Source organism: Anthonomus grandis, chromosome 2 (genome assembly GCF_022605725.1).
Source record: "Anthonomus grandis grandis chromosome 2, icAntGran1.3, whole genome shotgun sequence".
Classification (NCBI taxonomy): Eukaryota; Metazoa; Arthropoda; class Insecta; order Coleoptera; family Curculionidae; genus Anthonomus; species Anthonomus grandis.
The window spans coordinates 42371800-42395867 of NC_065547.1; the positions used below are offsets into that span (position 1 = coordinate 42371800).

At 30.7% G+C, this 24068-nt stretch overlaps 1 protein-coding gene across 2 annotated transcripts in view; it reads right to left on the reverse strand.

Annotated features, from left to right (window-relative positions):
* Positions 1–24068, reverse strand: part of LOC126750674 (peregrin) — a 93761-nt gene that overhangs the window by 66244 nt on the left and 3449 nt on the right. For both annotated transcript variants that reach the window (XM_050460347.1, XM_050460346.1), the window contains exons 3-10: positions 23525–23598; positions 23214–23460; positions 17002–17083; positions 16762–16943; positions 16551–16708; positions 16318–16484; positions 12019–12153; positions 11765–11959 (exon numbers count right to left, since the gene is read on the reverse strand). In XM_050460347.1, the coding sequence (XP_050316304.1) occupies positions 11765–11959; positions 12019–12153; positions 16318–16484; positions 16551–16708; positions 16762–16943; positions 17002–17083; positions 23214–23460; positions 23525–23598 (1240 nt within the window). The remainder of the gene's footprint in view (positions 1–11764; positions 11960–12018; positions 12154–16317; positions 16485–16550; positions 16709–16761; positions 16944–17001; positions 17084–23213; positions 23461–23524; positions 23599–24068) is intronic.

Sequence of the window (24068 nt, forward strand, 5' to 3'; positions counted from 1 at the left end):
TGACTATTGTAAATTTTTTGCTATGGGTCCGATTGGGTTCAAATTTAGTATTTGGGCTTTATTTAGGATACAATTAATAAATTTTAACAGATAATTGACAAATTATATTTTAAAGTCACGTGACTTTCATAATTCTTTTGCTATTGTTCCGATTGGGTTGAAATTTTGTATTTGGGCTTTATATAGGATGCAAGTAATAAATTTTGACAGAAATTTGACATGTTGAATTTTTTAAGTCACGTGACTTCCATAACTTTTCGCTATTGATTTGATTGGGTTCAAATTTGGAATTTGGGGTTTATTTAGGATGCAATTGTTGATTTTTTACAAAATTTTAAAATATTAAGTTCTAGGGTCACGTGACTATCAACATTTCCTATTCGATTGAAATTTGCTATTAGATGATATGTATATATTTATAGATAGTATTTTGTATTACCCTATTCCTTTTATCTTAATTAATTAAATTATTTCTTAAATTTGCCTTTAAAAAAAAAATTAAAAAATCATCGCTTCGAATACATAGGCTTTAAAGGGAATTTATCTTCTTTCATAATATTGTAGCATTATTATAGATTTTGAAAAATTTTGTCATTAAGCTTTTTCATTACTTTTTGAATGGTCTTTAGCCGGAAAAAAGAAATTTTGAATTTGGAGCATGTTCTGAAAAATTTTCATTTTGGGCCGGATTTTGTTTGAAAATCGATAAATGCAAATCAATAGGTTTTCTGTTCATTTTAGAGTCAAATCGTTAATAACCTTTTTGAAAGGTATCCTGAAGTAGTACAAGATAGAAAAATAAAAAGTTAAAATTTTTCCATAGGGCTCTTGATAATTCGATATTTATGATTATTAGTTTTTTACAATTTTCTCCGATTCTGTGATAGCTATAATCAATTCGTTTTAACAGTCGAATTCCTCGTAATATTCCCGAGAACTTTTATTTAAGAGAAAAAGTTGTCAGAGTTATAGTTTATTTAGAAAAAAATAAAAACCATTTTTTCGCAATTTTTCATGGCTATACCCCTGTCGATTTTGGAGCAAAAAAAAAATTTTTTTTTCTTGGGTTTTTTTTTACTGGAAATTGCCAACTTAGGGTTTACATTATAAGTTGTCAGTTATCATTTAAAAAAAAAAAATTCTACCGTGGGAAAAAACGAGTTTTCTTTTATTTTTTTTTACATTTTTACTAATATCTCGACTTCTATAGCTTCGATTCAATTCGTTGATGGTTTCATTTATTCTTTATTCTCCTCCTGTTAATTCTTTTTATATTTTATTACAATTGCCGTTCGGAATAAAACTGAAAAATTTTAAAAATCGACGTAAATACATAGACTCTTATGGGACCTAATATTTCTCTTTATATTGTGGCACTCGTATAAATCATGGAAAATTTTGGCATAAAGCTTTTTTACTAGTTTTTGAATGGTCTTTAACTAGAAAAAAGAAATTTTGAATTCGGAGCATATTTTGAAAAAATTGTCATTTTGATCCCGGATTTTGTTCGAAAATCGAAAAATGCAAAGAAATAGGTTTTCCGTTCATTTTAGAGTCAAATTGGTAATAATCTTTTTTAAAGATACTCTGAAGTAGTACAGGATAGAAAAATAAAAAATTGAAATTTTTCCATAGGGCTCTTGATAATTCGATATTTATGTTTAATAGTTTTTTCCAATTTTCTCCGATTGTATAATAGCTAGAACCGATTCGTTTTAACGCACGGATACCTCGTAATATTCCCGAAAACTTTTGTTAAAGACAAAAAGTTGTCAGAGTTATATTTTATTTATAAAAAAATAAAAACCATTTTTTTGAAATTTTTCGTGGGTATACCCCTTTCGATTTTCGACCAAAAAAAAATTTTTTTTTCTTGGGTTTTTTTTGTGAAAATTACAAGTTTAGGGCTAAAACTAAAATTTGTCATAAATTATTTTAAGAAAAAAAATGACACCGTGGGAAAAAAAACAGTTTTCTTTTGTTCTTCCCCATTTTTTTACTTATATCTCGGCTTCTATAGCTTCGATTCAATTTATTTATGGTTTTTTTTATTTCTTATTCTTCTCCTGTCAATTCTTTTGATATTTTATTACTATTACATTTTAAAATAAAAAGAAAAATTAAAACAAATCGACGGAAAATCCCGTTTGTTCTATTTCAATAAATAGACCCTTATGGGAACTTCTCTCTGAATTTGGTATTTATGGTTTATTAAGGATACAACTAATAAATTATGACAGATAACTGACATTTGAGTTTCAGCCTAGGTCACGTGACTACCGTAACTTTTTTGCTATTGGTCCGATTCTGTTCGAATTTGGTATTCAGGCTTTTTTTAGAATACAATTAATATACTTCGACAGATATTAGAAATATAAGACAGTATATTGACACACAACGCGACTATATAACAAATTATGGTTCTTTGAAGCATGATACCCCAACCACTGGTCATCTCTTTCCTTGGCATATAAACGTTGGTACACCTCAAAATTTTTGTTTTTTTTTAAGAATTCCTTTATAGCCATTCACAGACAAAACCTAAAGGTTCCAAACTGGTCCCCACGGACCAAAAGTATAGGAGCGAAGCGACTATACTTGTTATATAGGAGCGTCTGCGACTATATTATGCACGCGACCTCGGGTCCGAAAAATCGTGTTTTTTTGGAAATAAAAATTCATATCTTTGGCTGTATGGCTAGCGAAACGATGAAATTTGGCATAGGGTCTCTCAATACATTGGGAATGATGGATCCGTAAACGAATTTTTTTTCCGGTACCACCAAACGGAGTGGTACTGTCTCAAAGTCAAAAATTCGTAAAAAAACCGGTCAAAATTCATTTTTGCACGAGATCTCAATTTTAACGCTGTCAAAAAAATTGAAATTTTTAGGCATAAAAGACTTTATAGTAATTCATGTCTGTATACTTTTTGGGCCCGATCGGTATACAGGGTGAGTTGTTATAAGCGAACAAAAGTGACTAAAAAAAAAATTCAAACTTCTCCAGAGGCTAAAAAAAAATTTTTATAAAAAAAGTGTTTCGGCGAAAAGACTTCATTTTATAAGAGATTTAACATACTTGGAGCTTTTTTTTTGTAAAAAATTTATTTTACGAGTTCTGGCATTTTCAGTTTTTTGGGATTTTCCGCCAAACGATACTTATTTTGGGAAAATTTTTTTTTTCAAAAAATAACTTCATCTTTTACCTTTTATATGCCATATAACCGAAATTTTTGGGAACCATACAGGGTGAGCAATAATGAACTTTACCCATGAAGGTCCGACCTGAAAATCACTTTTTATTTAATAACTTTTCAGTGGTAGCACCTGGACCATTTATATTCTCAGGGATTAAATACTTTAATAACCCCATTATTTGTGTAAAATTACAATCTTCCAACTTTAATAGGTTCTGAGCAATTTGAATTTTCGCGTTTAATTCATTTGTCACGTCCCTGTACATGGTGAAAAGATCAAACAACATCTAACGGATCCGAAATTTTGTTTTACAATACATACTAAAATTTCAAGGTTCCAGCGATAGTACAAGTACCCGAAAAATGCGATTTTATGAAAAAAGTCCATTTTTTTGCGTTTTTGCAGGTAATTGGAGGTGTCAACCTAAACTCTGATGAAATGGCTAGTGGGAACAATACTTTGACGCATGGTGGATACAAATTTTTTGCTCGTGACAGGTGGCCGGGACTTGGTTGGGTTTTTTGTAAAATTATGAATGAAAATGAACCGGAAACGACCAGGGAAAGGAAGCACCGAATCAGAAAATGAATGGGCTTTCCGAATCTGTGCATATCAATTGGGGAAATTGTGTATTGCGGCCAGGAAAATTCGGCAAACATTTTGACGTCTTCGAAAAATGCCGTTTTTTTGAAATGTCAGTGTCTTTATACCGGGGTGAGACGAAATGAAATTTGCCCGATTATTTTATTAAAATTATTCGAATATATACACGGGTCAGTCGTAATGATCTACTTAATTTAAAATAAGAATTTAGATATTAGGTGAGTTTTTACTATTTAGTTTATTATTAATAAATGTTAACAATTCTTAAACATTGCTTTTGGGATATAAATAAAATTTTTTTGAAATTATTGATTTTTAAGGTTAGTCGAGTATCATAACTTTTTTGGTATTGGTGCGATTTGGTTGAAATTTGGTACCTAGTACCTATTTCGGATAAGATTAATAAATTTTTACAGATATTTGACATGACTATGTTTTAGGGTCACGTGACTAACTTAACTTTCTTCCTATTTGTCCGATTTGCTTGAAATTTGGTATTTGGGGTTTATTTAGGATGCAATTATTAATTTTTGACAGATATTTGACATTTGACTTCCAGGTCACGTGACTATTGGTACTTTTTTGCTATTGGTCTGATTGGGTTCAAATTTGGTATTTGGGCTTTATTTAGGATGCAATTATTAATTTTTGACAGATATTTGACATTTCACTTCCGGGTCACGTGACTATTGTAACTTTTTTGCTATGAGTCCGATTGGGTTCAAATTTGGTATTTGGGCTTTATTTAGGATGCAATTATTAATTTTTGACAGATATTTGACATTTGACTTCCGGGTCACGTGACTATTGTAACTTTTTTGCTATGAGTCCGATTGGGTTCAAATTTGGTATTTATGCTTTATTTAGGACACAATTAATAAATTTTAACAGATAATTGACAAATTATATTTTAAAGTCACGTGACTTTCATAATTCTTTTGCTATTGATCCGATTGGGTTGAAATTTAGTATTTGGGCTTTATTTAGGATGCCAGTAATACATTTTGACAGAAATTTGACATATTGAATTTTAAAGTCACGTGACTTCCATAACTTTTTTGCTATTGATCCGATTGGGTTCAAATTTGGAATTTGGGGTTTATTTAGGATGCAATTATTGATTTCTTACAAAATTTTAAAATATTAAGTTCTAGGGTCACGTGACTATCAAAATTTCCTATTTGATTAAAATTTGCTATTAGATGATATGTATATATTTGTAGATAATATTTTGTATTACCCTATTCCTTTTATCTTAATTAGTTAAATTATTTCTTAAATTTGCCATTCAAAAAAAAAATTAAAAAATCATCTGTTCGAATACATAGGCTTTAAAGGGAACTTATCTTCTTTCATAATATTGTAGCATTATTATAGATTTTGAAAAATTTTGTCATTAAGCTTTTTCATTACTTTTTGAATGGTCTTTAGCCAGAAAAAAGAAATTTTGAATTTGGAGCATGTTTTGAAAAAATTTTCATTTTGGGCCGGATTTTGCTCGAAAATCGAAAAATGCAAAGAAATAGGTTTTCTGTTCATTTTAGAGTCAAATCGATAATAACCTTTTTGAAAGGTATCCTGAAGTAGTACAAGATAGAAAAATAAAAAGTTGAAATTTTTCCATAGGGCTCTTGATAGTTCGATATTTATGATTAATAGTTTTTTACAATTTTCTCCGAATCTGTGATAGCTATAATCAATTAGTTTTAACATTTAAATACCTCGTAATATTCCCTAGAACTTTTGTTTAGGACAAAAAGTTGTCAGAGTTATAGTTTATTTATAAAAAAATAAAAACCATTTTTTCACAATTTTTCATGGCTATACCCCTTTAGATTTTGGAGCAAAAAAAATTTTTTTTTTTTGGGGTTTTTTTTACTGGAAATTGCCAACTTAGGGCTTACATTATAATTTGTCAGTTATCATTTTAAGAAAAAAAATGCTACCGTGGGAAAAAACGAGTCCCTATACATAGACTCTTATGGGACCTAATTTTTCCCTTTATATTATGGCACTCGTATAAATCGTGGAAAATTTTGTCATAAAGCTTTTTTATTAGTTTTTGAATGGTTTTTAACCAGAAAAAAGAAAATTTGAAATCGAAGCATTTTTTGAAAAAATACTGATTTTGAGCCCGGATTTTGCTTCAAAATCGAAAAATGCAAAGAAATAGGTTTTCCGTTCATTTTAGAGTCAAATTGGTAATAATCTTTTTTAAAGATACTCTGATTTAGTACAGGATAGAAAAATAAAAAATTGAAATTTTTCCATAGGGCTCTTGATAATTCGATATTTATGTTTAATAGTTTTTTCCAATTTTCTCCGATTGTATAATAGCTAGAACCGATTCGTTTTAACGCACGGATACCTCGTAATATTCCCGAAAACTTTTGTTTAAGACAAAAAGTTGTCAGAGTTATATTTTATTTTTAAAAAAATAAAAACCATTTTTTCGCAATTTTTCATGGCTATACCCCTTTCGATTTTCGACCAAAAAAAAATTTTTTTTTCTTGGGTTTTTTTACTTGAATTTGCCAACTTAGGGCTTACATTATAATTTGTCATTAATTATTTTAAGAAAAAAAAATGATACCGTGGGAAAAAACCAGTTTTCTTTTGTTTTTTCCCACATTTTTACTAATCTCTCGGCTTCTATAGTTTCGATTCAATTCATTGATGGTTTCTTTTATTTCTTATTCTCCTCCTCTCAATTCTTTTGATATTTTATTACTATTACATTTTAAAATTAAAACAAGTCGACGTAAAATCCCTGTTTGTTCTATTTCAAGAAATAGACCCTTATGGGAACTTCTCTCTGAATTTGGTATTTATGGTTTATTTAGGATACAACTAATAAATTATGACAGATAACTGACATTTAAGTTTCAGCCTAGGTCACGTGACTACCGTAACTTTTTTGCTATTGGTCCGATTCTGTTGTAATTTGGTATTCAGGCTTTATTTAGAATACAATTAATATACTTTGACAGATATTTGAAATATAAGACAGTATATTGACACACAACGCGACTATATAACAAATTATGGTTCTTTGAAGCATGATACCCCAACCACTGGTCCTCTCTTTCCTTGGCATATAATCGTCGGTACACCTGATAATTTGCGATTTTTTTTAAGAAATCCTCTAAGGCCCATCACTGACAAGAACTAAAGGTTCCAAACTGGTCCCCACGGACCAAAAGTATAGGAGCGAAGCGACTATACTTGTTATATAGTCGCAGACTATATTATGCACGCGAGGTCGGGCCCGAAAAATCGTGTTTTTTTGGAAATAAAAATTCATATCTTTGGCTGTATGGCTAGCGAAACGATGAAATTTGGCATAGGGTCTCTCAATACATTGGGAATGATGGATCCATAAACGAATTTTTTTTTGGGTACCATCAAACGGAGCGGTACTGTCTCAAAGTCAAAAATTCGTAAAAAAATTGGTAAAAATCGAGTTGCTCACGAGATCTCAATTTTAAAGCGTTCAATCGAATTGAAATTTTCAGGATATAAGGGTTCTTGGGGCTTACGTGTCTGTATACTTTTTGGGCCAGATCGGTATACAGGGTGAGTTATTATAAGCGAACAAAAGTGACTAAAAAAAAAATTCAAACTTCTCCAGAGGCTAAAAAAAATTTTTTATAAAAAAAGTGTTTCGGCGAAAAGACTTCATTTTATAAGAGATTTAACATACTTGGAGCTTTTTTTTGTAAAAAATTTATTTTACGAGTTCTGGCATTTTCAGTTTTTTGGAATTTTCTGCCAAACGATACTTATTTTGGGAAAATTTTTTTTTTCAAAAAATAACTTCATCCTTTACCTTTCATATGCCATATAACCGAAATTTTCGTAAGCCATACAGGGCGAGCAATAATGAACTTTACCCATGAAGGTCCGACCCGAAAATCACATTTTATTTAATAACTTTTTAGTGGTGGCACCTGGACCATTTATATTCTCAGGGATTAAATACTTTAATAACCCCAGTATTTGTGTAAAATTACGATCTTCCAACTTTAATAGGTTCTGAGCAATTCGAATTTTTGCGTTTAATTCATTTGCGGCGTCCCTGTACATGGTGAAAAGATCAAACAACATCTAAAGGATCCGAAATTTTGTTTTACAACACATACTAAAATTTCAGGGTTCCAGCGATAGTACAAGTACCCGAAAAATGCGATTTTATGAAAAAAGTCCATTTTTTTGCGTTTTTGCAGGTAATTGGAGGTGTCAACCTAAACTCTGATGAAATGGCTAGTGGGAACAATACTTTGACGCATGGTGGATACAAATTTTTTGCTCGTGACAGGTGGCCGGGACTTGGTTGGGTTTTTTGTAAAATTATGAATGAAAATGAACCGGAAACGATCAGGGAAAGGAAGCACCGAATCAGAAAATGAATGGGCTTTCCGAATCTGTGCATATCAATAGGGGAAATTGTGTATTGCGGCCAGGAAAATTCGACAAACATTTTGACGTCTTCGAAAAATGCCGTTTTTTTGAAATGTCAGTGTCTTTATACCGGGGTGAGACGAAATGAAATTTGCCCGATTATTTTATTAAAATTATTCGAATATATACACGGGTCAGTCGTAATGATCTACTTAATTTAAAATAAGAATTTAGATATTAGGTGAGTTTTTACTATTTAGTTTATTATTAATAAATGTTAACAATTCTTAAACATTGCTTTTGGGATATAAATAAAAATTTTTTGAAATTATTGATTTTTAAGGTTAGTCGAGTATCATAACTTTTTTGGTATTGGTGCGATTTGGTTGAAATTTGGTACCTAGTACCTATTTCGGATAAGATTAATAAATTTTTACAGATATTTGACATGACTATGTTTTAAGGTCACGTGACTACCTTAATTTTCTTCCTATTTGTCCGATTTGATTGAAATTTGGTATTTGGGATTTATTTAGGATGCAATTATTAATTTTTGACAGATATTTGACATTTGACTTCCGGGTCACGTGACTATTGTAACTTTTTTGCTATGCGGACCATTGGGTTCAAATTTGGTATTTGGGCTTTATTTAGGATGCAATTATTAATTTTTGACATATATTTGACATTTGACTTCCGGGTCACGTGACTATTGTAACTTTTTTGCTATGAGTCCGATTGGGTTCAAATTTGGTATTTATGCTTTATTTAGGATACAATTAATAAATTTTAACAGATAATTGACAAATTATATTTTAAAGTCACGTGACTTTCATAATTCTTTTGCTATTGATCCGATTGGGTTGAAATTTAGTATTTGGGCTTTATTTAGGATGCAAGTTATAAATTTTGCCAGAAATTTGACATATTGAATTTTAAAGTCACGTGACTTCCATAACTTTTTTGCTATTGATCCGATTGGGTTCAAATTTGGAATTTGGGGTTTATTTAGGATGCAATTATTGATTTCTTACAAAATTTTAAAATATTAAGTTCTAGGGTCACGTGACTATCAAAATTTCCTATTTGATTGAAATCTGCTATTAGATGATATGTATATATTTATAGATAATATTTTGTATTACCCTATTCCTTTTATCTTAATTAGTTAAATTATTTCGTAAATTTGCCTTAAAAAAAAAATTAAAATATCATCGGTTCGAATACATAGGCTTTAAAGGGAATTTATCTTCTTTCGTAATATTGTAGCATTATTATAGATTTTCAAAAATTTTGTCATAAAGCTTTTTCATTACTTTTTGAATGGTCTTTAGCCAGAAAAAAGAAATTTTGAATTTGGAGCATGTTTTGAAAAATTTTCATTTTGGGCCGGATTTTGTTTGAAAATCGATAAATGCAAATAAATAGGTTTTCTGTTCATTTTAGAGTCAAATCGATAATAACCTTTTTGAAAGGTATCCTGAAGTTATACAAGATAGAAAAATAAAAAGTTAAAATTTTTCCATAGGGCTCTTGATAATTTGATATTTATGATTATTAGTTTTTTACAATTTTCTCCGAATCTGTGATAGCTATAATTAATTAGTTTTAGCATTCGAATACCTCGTAACATTCCCTAGAACTTTTGTTTAAGACAAAAAGTTGTCAGAGTTATAGTTTATTTAGAAAAAAATAAAAACCATTTTTTCACAATTTTTCATGGCTATACCCCTTTCGATTTTGGAGCAAAAAAAATTTTTTTTTTCTTGGGTTTTTTTTACTTGAAATTGCCATCATAGGGCTTACATTATGATTTGTCGATTATAATTTTAACAAAAAAAAATGGTACCGTGGGAAAAAACGAGCTTTCTTTTATTTTTTTTCACATTTTTACTAATATCTCGGCTTCTATAGCTTCGATTCAATTCGTTGATGGTTTCTATTATTCCTTATTCTTCTCCTGTTAGTTCTTTTTATATTTTATTACAATTGCCTTTCGAAATAAAACTGAAAAATTAAAAAAATCGACGTAAAAACCCGGTTGTGTTATCCCTATACATAGGCTCTTATGGGACCTTATTTTTTCCTTTATATTATGGCACTCGTATAAATCGTGGAAAATTTTGTCATAAAGCTTTTTCGTTAGTTTTTGAATGGTTTTTAACCAGAAAAAAGAAATTTTGAATTCGGAGCATATTTTGAAAAAATGCTTATTTTGAGCCCGGATTTTGCTTCAAAATCGAAAAATGCAAAGAAATAGGTTTTCCGTTTATTTTAGAGTCAAATCGATAATAACCTTTTTGAAAGGTACTTAAAAGTAGTACAGGATAGATAAATAAAAAATTAAAATTTTTCCATAGGACCCTTGATAATTCGATATTTATGTTTCATGGTTTTTCTTTATTTTCTCCGATTTTATGATAGCTAGAACCGATTCGTTTTAACGTACGGATACCTCGTAATATTTCTCATAACTTTTATAAAAGACAAAATGTTGTTAGTCTTATAGTTTATTTAAAAAAAAATAAATACCGTTTTTTCGAAATTTTTTATGGCCGTACCCCTTTCGATTTTGGAGAAAAAAAATTTTTTTTTTTTCTTGGGTTTTTTTACTTGAAATTGCCAACTTAGGGCTTACATTATAATTTGTCAATAATTATTTTAAGAAAAAAAAATTATACCGTGGGAAAAAACCAGTTTTCTTTTGTTTTTTCCCACATTTTTACTAATATCTCGGCTTCTATAGCTTCGATTCAATTCATTGATGGTTTCTTTTATTTCTTATTCTCCTCAATTTTTTTGATATTTTATTACTATTACTTTTCAAAATAAAAAGAAAAATTGAAACAAATCGACGTAAAATCCCTGTTTGTTCTATTTCAATAAATAGACCCTTATGGGAACTTCTCTCTAATTTTGGTATTTATGGTTTATTTAGGATACAACTAATAAATTATGACAGATAACTGACATTTGAGTTTCAGCCCAGGTCACGTGACTACCGTAACTTTTTTGCTATTGGTCCGATTCTGTTGGAATTTGGTACTCAGGCTTAATTTAGAATACAATTAATATATTTTGACAGATATTTGAAATATAAGACAGTATATCGACACACAACGCGACTATATAACAAATTATGGTTCTTTGAAGCATGATACCCCAACCACTGGTCATCTCTTTCCTTGGCATATAAACGTTGGTACACTTGATAATTTTTGTGTTTTTTTTAAGAATTCCTTTATAGCCATTCACAGACAAGACTTAAAGGTTCCAAACTGGTCCCCACGGACCAAAAGTATAGGAGCGAAGCGACTATACTTGTTCGTTATGCTGCCAAGCAACTATTTATAGATAAAGACAATTTTTCTTTAAATGAATTGTTTCGTGTTAAAATAAATCAACGCAGAGATCTCTAGAAAAAATACAATATTTTCGCACAAAAATGTTACAAGTCAGCAATCCACAACAATTAAAAATTGTTTAATCATAAATGACCGTTTTAACTATAAAACCCACCAAACGTCTATAAAATCTGCAAAGTTATTAAAATAATTTACCTGGGCACTTTGTAGTCTCCTCAACAAAGGCACACCATTTCGATACTGCCTTTTTAGAGTCCAATAGGCGATTAGACGTTGAATAAATTGAGATTTTTTCGTTATGGTGACCAACGAAGCTATTTCTTGAATTCGTTCTGGGGGAATCGTTGGCATTAGAATTACTGGGGCACAAGTACGTTTTTTGGCCAAAACCTTATCCAGATAAAAATATTCAAGTTATAAATTGTACGGTTACATTAAGTATTTCTTACCTTTCTTGCTTGAATCATTTTTTTTCTGGCATCTTCTTTTTTATCTCCTTTCTCGAATTTTTCTTCCGGAGGTGCATGTGTGTCACAGAACGCGATTTTTTGTACTAGGACTGGCTGACCTGCTACTTCTTTACCCTTAAATAAACATTTTAGGGGTTACTTCAATTAACCTTTTTTTTTTGTTAAAATTTAAAGACGAAAAATCTATTGAAAAATTCATAACCTCCTTTAAGTTCCGAAAAAAAATGAAAACATCATCTTGTTAATTATTATTAAAATAATAAGAAATTCTAAATACATAATTATTATCTAAAGAAATACAGTGTGTTACAGACTAAGATGCTAATCGTTTTTGTTGATTAGTCAAAAACAATTTCTCCGATTTTGATGAAACTTGGTACAGTTGATAGCAGTAATAAGGGGCTACTTTCTATGTAATTAGATTTTGTTTTATATAATAAAAATATCAAACTGTGTTTTTATTGTTAAACTTTGATGCCTTCTAATGGACAAACGAACCACTTTTGTATAGAGGTAAATTGTGTCCAATCGACTTATTTTAATTCCAAAAATACGTGGCAGTTCTATGTCGACGGATTATTGGGGCAACCTGTATAATGTTAGGTATACAGGATGGCCCAATAGTGTAGCAAAGTTAGCTTTTTAGAAAAAATGTTTCCTAGAAAAGTTTTATGGAAAGCATTGTACTTTCGCAGAAAATTATTCTTAGCTACACAGGGGATTCTATAATAGCGAGGCACAAGAAAATTTTAATTATTTGAAATTTGTATCTTTATTTTTTCTAAAATAGGTTTCTGTTTTAGAGGAAGAAAAGAAAGGCGCGAATACTTTTTGCTGCAGACATACGATGTTATGACCATTTCTGACCAATCACATTTAATAAAGAAAAATAAAAGCGAGGATGAAATCGAGTTTCGGTGGTCGCGTTAAAATGGAAGTAGCTCTCAAAAATAAATTGAGTATCCCACGTCCGGCCATAGAATGTTTTGTTCAATGCTGCAAAAGCTGCAATGAAAAGAAACATGGTAGACAAAAAATTGTAGTACGTCCCATTCTAAGCAAAGATTTTAATGAAAGAGAGCAGGTGGACCTGATAGATTTCTAATCGCTTCCCGACAAGCAATTCAAATGGATAATGAATTATCAAGATCATGCCACAAAATTCGTATTCTTATGACCAATGGAAACCAAACGTGCCGAGGAAGTTGCTTCCAACTTATTAAGTATTTTTCTGTTAATAGAAGCCCCGAAAATTCTCCAGAGCGACAACGGTCGCGAGTTTGTAAATAAGGTTATACTTGAATTGAAAGAGTTATGGCCTGAATTCATTATAGTACACGGTCGTCCTAGACACCCCCTGAGCAAGGCAGCATGAGTCAAGGCAGCATTGAACGCTCAAACCAAGTCGTTGAAAACATGATTCGAGCTTGGATGTCTGACACGAATTGCAAAAGATGGTCGGTAGGGCTTCAGTTTGTGGAATGGCAAAAGAATATCTCTTTTCACAGAACAATAGGACGGTCTCCGTATAAAGCACTTTATACGGATTTAGGCTGTGAACCTAAAGTTGGTCTATCTTCTAGTAACATCCCCTCGGCGCTTGCAAAAACATTAACTTCCGAAGAAGAGCTTATGAAAATTATAAAAAACGAAGAAGATTCAGTTGTCGAAATATCGGATGCACATGAAAGTCTCGCTGATGAAGATACCGACATTACCAATATTGTGTCTTGCTCGAAGGAAAAAAGATCTGAAGAAGCAATTTGCGAAAATTGTTTACATGTTGTTAATATTACTGAAGTTTGTCAACAAGGATCTTCAGTACTGTGCAATTTATGTTCCGCTAGCAAAAACATCTCTGAGGAACGCGATGAAGCTAGAAATAAAACTGAAGAAGCAGCCAAAAAAATGTTGAGCAATTCTTTCAATGTAGGTGATTGTGTGTTCTTAAATATTTCTAAAGTCGACAGAAGTCCAGGAGATTCCAGGAATATGATTTGTTTAATAATAGATCAGAAAAACGGTGTAAATCAGATTGCAGGTAAACACGGTATTATAAAGGGATGGTTTGGTGCTGAAAGTCTCACTGTTGCGGGTTCAGCATTTCTTAATAAAGAAGAAATCCTCTTGGAAAAATCACTGAGCTTAAGAGAGGCTGTGTCATTAGGATCAGGTGGTCAAGGCTTTCTCAAATGTTTGTGTAAACCCAGCAAGCAACAGTGTACTAAAAATAAGTGTATCTGTAAAAAAATAGCGTACTTTGAAACAGTCGGTGCCATAATAGCTTGCCGTGTTTTAATAAGTAACTTATCATTTGTTTACTTTGATTAATATATGCGTGTTTTACTTTCTTTTATATTTTTGTTCTCGAACAGTAGCTAGCCTCTATTGATTTATTTTTGTAATAGAATTTATTTTGAGGTTAGTATGTGTGTTATTTCGTTGATGTTGATTCAGCAAGTGCAAAGTAGATTCCAAGCGTTACATGAAACGTCCAATACAGTCGGACACCTAACGTAATTTTGCTCGTTTTCATCAAGCGGCCGAAGCACGCTGACGTTACACGTAACGTCTAAAATTTATAGTCTTTCGGCGTAACAGTTATCTGTTTCAGTGTTTGGCAGCGTTTCATGAAAATGCCAAACTTTTCATGTAATGACCGATTACAGTAGAAGGCTGCGACATATATATAACGGCAATTATGACGGTTGACAGTGCCGTTTAAGAAAAACGAAGATTCATCTGAGAAACAAACGTTAAACACATAATTGGGATTATTTAATGCTCTTTCAATAGTTATTTCACAGAACTCCAAGCGCCGATTCTCATAGTCTTCATTTATTTCATGTACCAGCTTTATTTTATAGAGGTGGAAACCATGAGTTTTTAGAATCCCTTGTATACTCTCCCGAGTTTTTTCGAGCAAAAAATAACTCCATTTCTATTCTTTCTTGTAGGTTGTAGGGTATAAATCATTTTCACTATTACTTTGTTTAACACGATAAACTAAAAATCAATGATCCGATTTCACTCTGATTAGGTCGAATTGACCTCTAAGTAACATTATTATTTATTGTTTAATTGTATTTTGACATTCTTATTTTTTTCCCTCCTAAACGTAAAGCTGTATTATTATATGCATGGAGTATATAACGATGGCCATTTTTAGTATTTGTTGGACTAATGTTTATGTATAATTGTTATAAATTCATAGTTTGATAAAGAATTGCGATTTAATACAGGTTTTCCAAAAAACGATATTAAATGTTAAAATAGTCAATAGTTTGAGAACCGCTGAAGTAAAATCCTTTAAATTAGGATTAGCCGTAAAGAAAATCGAAAAAACAGTATAAAAACTCTAATTATAGAAGTGTAAAGGTACTTCAAAATTAAATAGTTTAAAAAATTTTCATACAGGGTCTCTCAAATTCGGTTCTAAGGATGACAACTTTCAAAAATATGTAAAACTGGATCAGTATCTTATTCTGTAGCAGTCTGTATTTAAATTTTTACCTACAAAGAAAGAATAAAAACTGCAAATTATATCATTCTTATATAATTATGTCAAGTCCAAAAAATGATACAGGGAAAGGCAATTAATTCTTATTTTAAAAGTTCCAAAAGTTTTCAAATACTTATGGTATCCTCTGAAGGTATCGTTGCAAATACTAAAAATAGGCCTGTATATTAATAGCTAATATTAAAAATTACAACGTCAATTCTATAAAACAACTAAAATATACAAGCACATTTAAAGCTAAATTATAAGTGTTATTATGAAAAGTGTAAATACGTTCCTAGTTTTTGTACTGTTTTATTAGTATTCTGTAGTTAAAGTTGATTTGTAGGGTTGATTTAGGGTTACGCTTGGTTTATTATTTTTATCTATAGTGATTAGTTTTTAAGTAGTTCATCTTGTTTAAGAGCTCCATTTTGGCCCCAATTTAGGTTATTTAGGTTATGCTATTGTAAATCCCTGTAATTTTAATTTTCTAGAATTTGTATACTTGCTTGCTTTGACTGTCAGTATTCTCCTAAAATTATTGGTCTCTTTCGGCAAAAACAATGAAAATAATTCTAAATATTTCGAAACTCTTCCGTCGGGTTTTAAAATAACGCGCTTCGTGACATTTCATTCAGTTTTAATTGTTTAGTCAGTTTTTACCATGGAAACAATTAAACGACACTCAAGGCGAGTTAGGTAGTGTTTTTGACGTTGACAAAAAAAGTGAGTTCCCGAATTTCATTACAGTATTCAAATTTGGTTAAGGTACTAACTTTGACAGCGTCCATTCTCATATAAAGCCCGGCCTGTTGTGCGCAAGTCACATGAAAAGCCGCATAACACGAATTCCTGTGACACTGTATGCAAGCACCTACTCCTTTTTGCTTACAAACGTAACAGGACAGACGCCATCTAGCCGCTGGAATAGTTTCTATGGAATCTAAAAACCATATTCAAGGCTTAATTTATTTGGAAAAAAAAAAACTCAAAAATATATAAAACTTACCAATAGGTTCTAAAAAGACTGTATTAGCAAACCTAACCTCTGGGATCCACAAGGCACAGACCACATGCGCCCAGGTCCCTTTGTCGGTTTGTTTAAAAGCTCCCCCTTGGTTCGGACACAGGACACAGTCAACTGGTCTACTAGGTGACTGTAAACATCTAAAAACTACCCTTAAAGACCCCATTATTTTTCTTGAATTTGTGTAGTATACCTTCTGCATAACCACTGTCCCTCGGGAATATAAGGGACCCCATAGCAGTCCTGATGGACAGCTAAGTTACACATGTCACAAAACAAAATGACGTTTGTGTTTTGACACTCGCCGTCCATACAGATACAGCAGACTGCGTCGTCGTCCACCACTGCTCCGCTCGAATGTCCATTTACTGCCGCCTAAAATATTAGGTGGAACTAAGTAATGATGCTCAAATGGTTTTGCTGTTTCTTTTACCTGAAAGTACGACTCTTTTTCAAGTCTATCCATCAAGAGTTCTAGAGAGTCAACACTAACTGGTGGTAAGCCCTGGGCTTCCCTAAGAAGGAGATCGTTCTTTAGTATTAGAAAAATGTGCAAATATTCAATAATGAAACGAGGATGGACTGTGAGAAAGGACACAAAGATCATACATTCTAAAATATTAAAATCATGATGAATCTTCTGTAGTCAAAATATGCAAATACTTATAATCACTAAAATAATTCTTATGGCTAAGTGTGGTAGATGTTCTGTCTGAAGACAACCATTCTATTCAAACCACAAAATAGATTTATCACTAACGAAAACTCCTTATTTTTTTTTGACACATGTTCCGCTTACGACATTTGCATCATTGGAAGATTAAAACTGCGAGTTTTGGTTAATGTTAAACTGTTTGTGACTTGAGTGTCACACCAAATGTTCCAAACAAAGAACAATCATTTTATTATTTAAGGATAGTGTAGAAACTCTTCGTATTTCTTTAGGTTAAAGAACATAATCAAATCGGTAGTTTCTATACGACTGACTTTTATTAAATTGAACTCAGTTTATATTAATACAATATCCTTAGAACATTGAAAGGCTAGAATTAGTAAACAACAACTCTGTTTAAGTTCAACATGTGCACAGGGGCAAGGGGGGTGTTTTGTTTATAAAAATATTCATGAATTCCCTGTTGTCAAGTTTACACGCATTTTCAAAAGAGGACATTTTCAGTTATATATCAACGCATAAGTTAATGTTAATTTAACTTATTGATGTTAGATTTTGGATTAAAAATAAAAAGTAGAAATAGATATGTGTTATTCTAAGCGCAAAAATAACATCTTCAGAGCAAAAAAAATTTATTAACATTCTTATTCTTAAAACCCGATCTTGACAAACAGCTTTGTGTTTACATTCGGCATATGTGAAGTTCTGTGTTTTTTCTTTAGTTTTTGGTTGAAAAAGTAAAAAGGGCACATTTAAGTGTTTTTGTGAACTGATACGATAGTAAAAACTTGTGCCGTTTGTGCCGCATCATGGGAAAAAGGCGATTTAGGCCGATCTTTTCACAAGTAAATACTGATATTGTCATAACATCATATCAAGGGACAACCGTCGTCATAAACGTAGAATAATAAAAACTTATTAAGAAATCTATAATAATTATTAAATATTTGCTTTTTATTAGATAAGTATCTTTACTTTAATGTAGTACGTTAAAAAAATGCATAAAGAGTTCATAAACGGTAATATTTTTTATAATTTAAAACATATTCTATTATAAAAGTTATATTCTATTATTATAGTTTTGCTCGGATTCCCTTATAACCCGGTATTTTCGTGATCTACTTGATGAGAACAATCCGCTAGTATAGATAGTTCGAATTCAAAAAAAAAAAAAAACCCAAACTTTGAAGGCCGATATCTCGGCTTCTATGGGAGCTATCGGGAAAATCCAACGGTTTTGTCTTAGTTCCGTCCTTCTGAATCCAACGAGACCATCCGCAAGGTCGTAGCTTCTATGATAGCCGAGATATGGCATTTTTGATGCCCATTTTTGGCCTCGAAAACGAGGTCGAAAAAATACTAGATTTCTTATAGTAATAAATATTTATCAAGTAAATATTTTTTACGACGTCACAGGTAAAGATTACTTGTGCCGGTGGAATCAACAATGCGGCGTTGCGATGTTGCTGCCTATTTCTCTAATATAGGGACGTTATCTACATTCATTTAACTTTGAATGTTGATTTCTTTATAGAGTATCTTATCATGTTTTATGAAAAGAAAATGCTTCATATTTTATTAAAGAGGAATAGTATTATTTTGCACCTGTCAAAATAAGTGACAAATCGGAGATGTTGGAAGCAAACAAACGACCCACATTTCCACGGTAATACTAATTCTAGCCTTTCAATGTTCTAAGACAATATCAGACGTTTGCAATACTTAGGTAGGTAACTATAACGAGTAATAATTAATTATAAGTTTAGAGTAAGCATTTTTCATGTTGCACCACATCTTTCACTATTCTAAATCTACATAGTATTATATTTGTTTTTATATCTTTAATTCTAACTATGTTCTCGTATAATAAATTTAACGATCTTAAATAAATTTAAGTAAACTTAATAAAATCTAAAGTAAAAATATATGTAAAATATAAATGCTATACCTACATAGGTACCCTTTAAAAAAAAACAAATTATTGTGCATTATTAAATTTTCCAACCCGGTTTTTATGTACTGTGAATTCTTTTCGTCTGTCATTGTTGATGACACAGTTTACACCATACAATCAATGTAAAAATAAATGTATAAAATACTATCTCATACGCTCAATTATTGAAAAGAAGAAAATAAAGACATATGAACTTAAATCTTTAACAATACCTTTCGCCGTATTTAAAATGTTTGTATAATGCTCAAGTTATAAAAAGAGTATTAAAAAAAAAAACATTTTGAAGAATGTGAAAGATATAAAAACAGATATTTTAGAAGTATTTTTATTCAATAGATAGGTTTTTCGTTCTTTTCAATTTCAATATAGTCAAATCCGGCTATAACGAACCCATTTATAGAAAAGTTTCGGTTAAAGCGAACAATTTTATCTCAAGATAAATCCTCCATAGATCCAATGTATTCTTTGTGGTTAGAACGATTTCACTCAAAGCAACTATCGTATATTACCGTATAATACCGTATATATGTTTTTGCCGATCTAGGATATTATTTACCCTTTATTGACAAATACTTCTTATTGATAATTGTCCAGCACATCCCGATATTCAATAAAATCAAATGAAATGGATGATTCGGTCTTCAAACTCGAGTTCAAAACTCCAGCATATGAACCAAAGAGTAATACATTCTCTATAATGTAATTACAAAAAAATTGTTGATTAAATGCAATATGGACACAAACGAAAATTTTTCTAGACCTTTTAGATGCAATAAATATTCATAAAGCATGGAAAAAAGTTAGCAAGGAAACCATTGCGAACTGCTTTAATCATAGAGGATTTTCAAGAATGGAGTTTGAATATGACTTAAATGATGACATACAACTAAATCAATGATTGAAAAACATCAGTTAGAAGAATTGGAACCTGATTCAACTGTGAACATGAAAAATTTAATGAAGAAATTTGCTAATTTCAATTTTAGCGAATATCTAGAAATCGATAATGATATAGTTACAAGAGAAATGAAGGATGTTGAAATTTTGGAATCAATAACTACTAATTGATGAAAAGGATGAAGGACTTAATGAAGATAATTTTAATAAAAATAACAATGTAGAAGTTCCAATCATTCCTGAAATGTCAATAAAAATATCAGAAATCCGTATATAATCTGTAATTATGAAAGTTACATAAACAACATTTATTTTTGTAACAGGAATATTATTTAATCAAAAATTACTGATTGCATAAAGTAAATTTTGCTGTTGTGATTTTTTTATTTGTTGTTTTGTGATAAAAATATTATTTATATATAAATATTTTATATTACATATTAAAGTTTAAAGTTCAATTTCTCGTTAAATATATACAGTGAGGAATAAAAGTATTGGCACATATTGATTTTTATTAAAATTCGTATCTGTCCTCTAAAGCTATACTAGACCTATTACATTTAAATATTTTCTAATTTAAAATGTATACCCAAGAGCATTCGTTTCTTAATACAAATTTAATAAATAAAGGCTTTACAAAAGAAACCATATTAAAATTCTATCAAAAATCCCACGGACAAAAGTATTGGCACACATGTTTACAAAGTGTTTAAAAATAGGTGCCTTGTATGTGAGAATTTTGAAGCAGGTGTTTTATATTCTTTAACAGAATATGTATTGATATAAAGTAAAATATTTATTTTAGTGCTTATTTTAAGTGCATACATTGCAAATCTGGGTCGCAAAGGCCAAGAAACGACGGAATCCGAGCGAAAAATAATTGTACAGCAGCGAAAAGAGGGTAAATCGTATTCAGCGATTGCCCAAACTGTGAAGAAAAGTCGATTTACTGTGCGTAGTGTCTTAAAAAGGTTTGAAACTGCAGAAAATTTCAAAAATAAGCCTAGAACTGGACGTCCGCCAAAGTTAACGGAGAGGCAAGACCGAAAAATTGTGAATAAAATTAAGCAAAATCCTCGAACTAGCGCTTTTGAAATTGTGGCTATATTGACAGAAGAAGATAGCTTCAACGTGAGCTAAAAAACAGTACGAAGAGTTCTTCATAGGGCTGGATATAGTGCCAGAGTAGCTCGGTATAATCCATTTATTAATAAGTTTAACCAAAAAAAGCGTCTTGAATTTGCGAATGCACACTTTCATCAAGATAATATATTTTGGGACAAAGTAATATTCTCTGATGAAAGTAAATTCAACATTTTTCATTCAGATGGGAAAGTGACTGTGTGGAGGAAGCCCAATTGTGAACTAGATGCACAAAATCTGCATAAGACTGTGAAACATGGTGGTGGTAGTGTACTAGTGTGGGGCTGTATGTCATCGGGAGGGGTCGGAAATCTGGTTTTATGGACAAAAATGTATATTTAAATATTCTAAAAAAAAAACTTAAGAGCTAGTGCGGAAAAACTTAATTTGGCAAATGATTATTACTTTCAACAGGACAACGATCCGAAACGTACAGCCTATATAGTCAAGCAGTGGATTGCGTTTAATGTCCCTCATACTTTAAATACATCTCCTCAATCTCCAGATGTCAACCCGATCGAAAATCTTTGGAGTGAGCTAGGAAAACGAATAAGGAAGGAAACACCATATTTCCAGTAAGAGCTTAAATGTGTTTTGCTGCAAGAATGGAATAGTTTTGAGCCTTCCTATATGCAAAAGCTGGTCTATTCAATGAAAAGGAGGCTCACTCATATTATAAAAAGAAAAGGAGGTCCTACAAAATATTAAGAACTGAACATTTTATTTTTATTTGGTGTGCCAATAGTTATGTCCATTTTAAATAGAATGTAATTTCTATTTTTTTGTTATGCTCTCGTTATGCTTAAGAAATCTGTTTTATTTTTCATTATTATTATTGTACTAAATCTTTTATATGTTTTTAGTTAGATAGTTATTATTGGGTTACATAAATATAGTAAACATTAATAAATTATTTTATAAAATTATGGTGTGCCAATACTTTTGTCCCTCACTGTATGTATAAACATAAAAAATGTATCTATGTATGCACATTTAGAATTTAGATATTTTAGATTTTGGTAGTATTTTGGTACACCTACATATGTATATTTTTTTTATTCAAAGAAATACATGATTATTTATCAATTAGTTTTACTTTTACTTAATTTGTACATTAGTACACAAAATATGTTCATATAATTTATATTTTATATTCTAGTTATAACGGACTTCGGCTAAAACGAACCAACTTTTATGATTTTTTAAGGTTCGTTATATCCGAAGATTACTGTATTTAAAATAAAGTTAGGTAGGATATTGAAAAGAAGAAACGAGTTCAGAGGTCGATAGATAAAACCTCAGCTCCTGGGCATATAAAAAAATTTATTATACCTCAAATAAATTATTGTATTTCAGATTTATTGTACTTAGATTAAATTAAATATAATGAAAGGCATCCTTTAAAAATTTACGCTCATATTTCTTCTAAATACGCGAATAAGTATATTTTCTTCCTCTTTTCAATAATTGAGCCTATAAAATTTAGAAAATTGAGTATTTTCTGAATTGATTAAGATAAGTAACTCGTCAAAAATAACATATTTCTAAATTCCACCTAAAAAGCTTCATGTAAATTTATATGTAACAGTCTACACTTCTTAAAAACTTGGCATCAGATTCCCAAAGATTATTGTTTAAGCAATTATTAAGGATTTTATTAATAACTATGCCATGTTAGACCCATAATTTATATGATAAGGTTCAATTTTAAATAAATTAGGCTTTCTGAGGATACTACAAAAAATTTCATGGTTAATATTCTTAGCTAGACATGGATCATTTACAGAATTTTCTATTTAATGCATTTTTGTTTACTTAATCCATAAATTTATCATAGAATATGTTTATAATGTGGATATTATGAAATGGCAGACATTTGGCCCAACGATTGCAAGAACAACCATCATTTTCTTATTACATTTACAATTTTTTACTTAATTTATAATAAAAGAATAATAAATGCTTTAAAGAGATTTACCTTCTTTCATTCATGATACCAAGCCAAGCAGTATCTTCCTCATCCACATCGTACTCCACCTCACCATCTAGTTCTTCTGTACTCTTCTCAATGAATCTTATGTAAGCATTGGGCCTAGGTGGTGCATCACATATATTATAGTCTTCCAGTTCTTTATAGTTGGCTTCTGGTAGCTGAATTACTAGTAATGAGGGGGTAATTGCACTGGGTATTGGCGTTACTATTGGCTGGTCGTCTTTTGAATCACCTAAATTCATTCAGAGGATAAAGTAGTGATAAACAGAACAAGAAATAACTAAAGAAGTACTAACCTTCGGTTTTTGCTCCCTCTGGCGGAGGAGTGTCTTCTTTTGCGATAACTTCTAAAGGATCATCAATATTCCACCTAAAATAATAATATCGTGTCAATTTTAATATATGGGATTCTTTTTACCAGTGATTGTTAAGAATAATATGAAAGTAATCCCAGTTTATGATTTTTATTAATAGTCAACTAATTTAGAAAAACATACATAAATGTAGTATAAAAAACGTGTTTTCTTTGAATTTTCTATAATATCATTAATTACTCCAATTGTATAGATACTACGTATATATTTGTAAATAATATTTCGTATTATCCTATTCCTTTTATCTTAATTGATTACATTATTTCTTACACTTGCCCTTCAAAAAAAAAGTTAAAAAAGCATTAATCTAAATACATAGGCTTTTAAGGAAACTTGTCTTTGCCCATGCATATAGATCTTAGAATATTTTGCTTTTTTATTACTTTTTGAATGCCCTTTAAGTAGCAACAAAAAAGTTTGAATTCGGAACATATTTTGAAAAAATGCTCATTTGGGGCTAGAATTT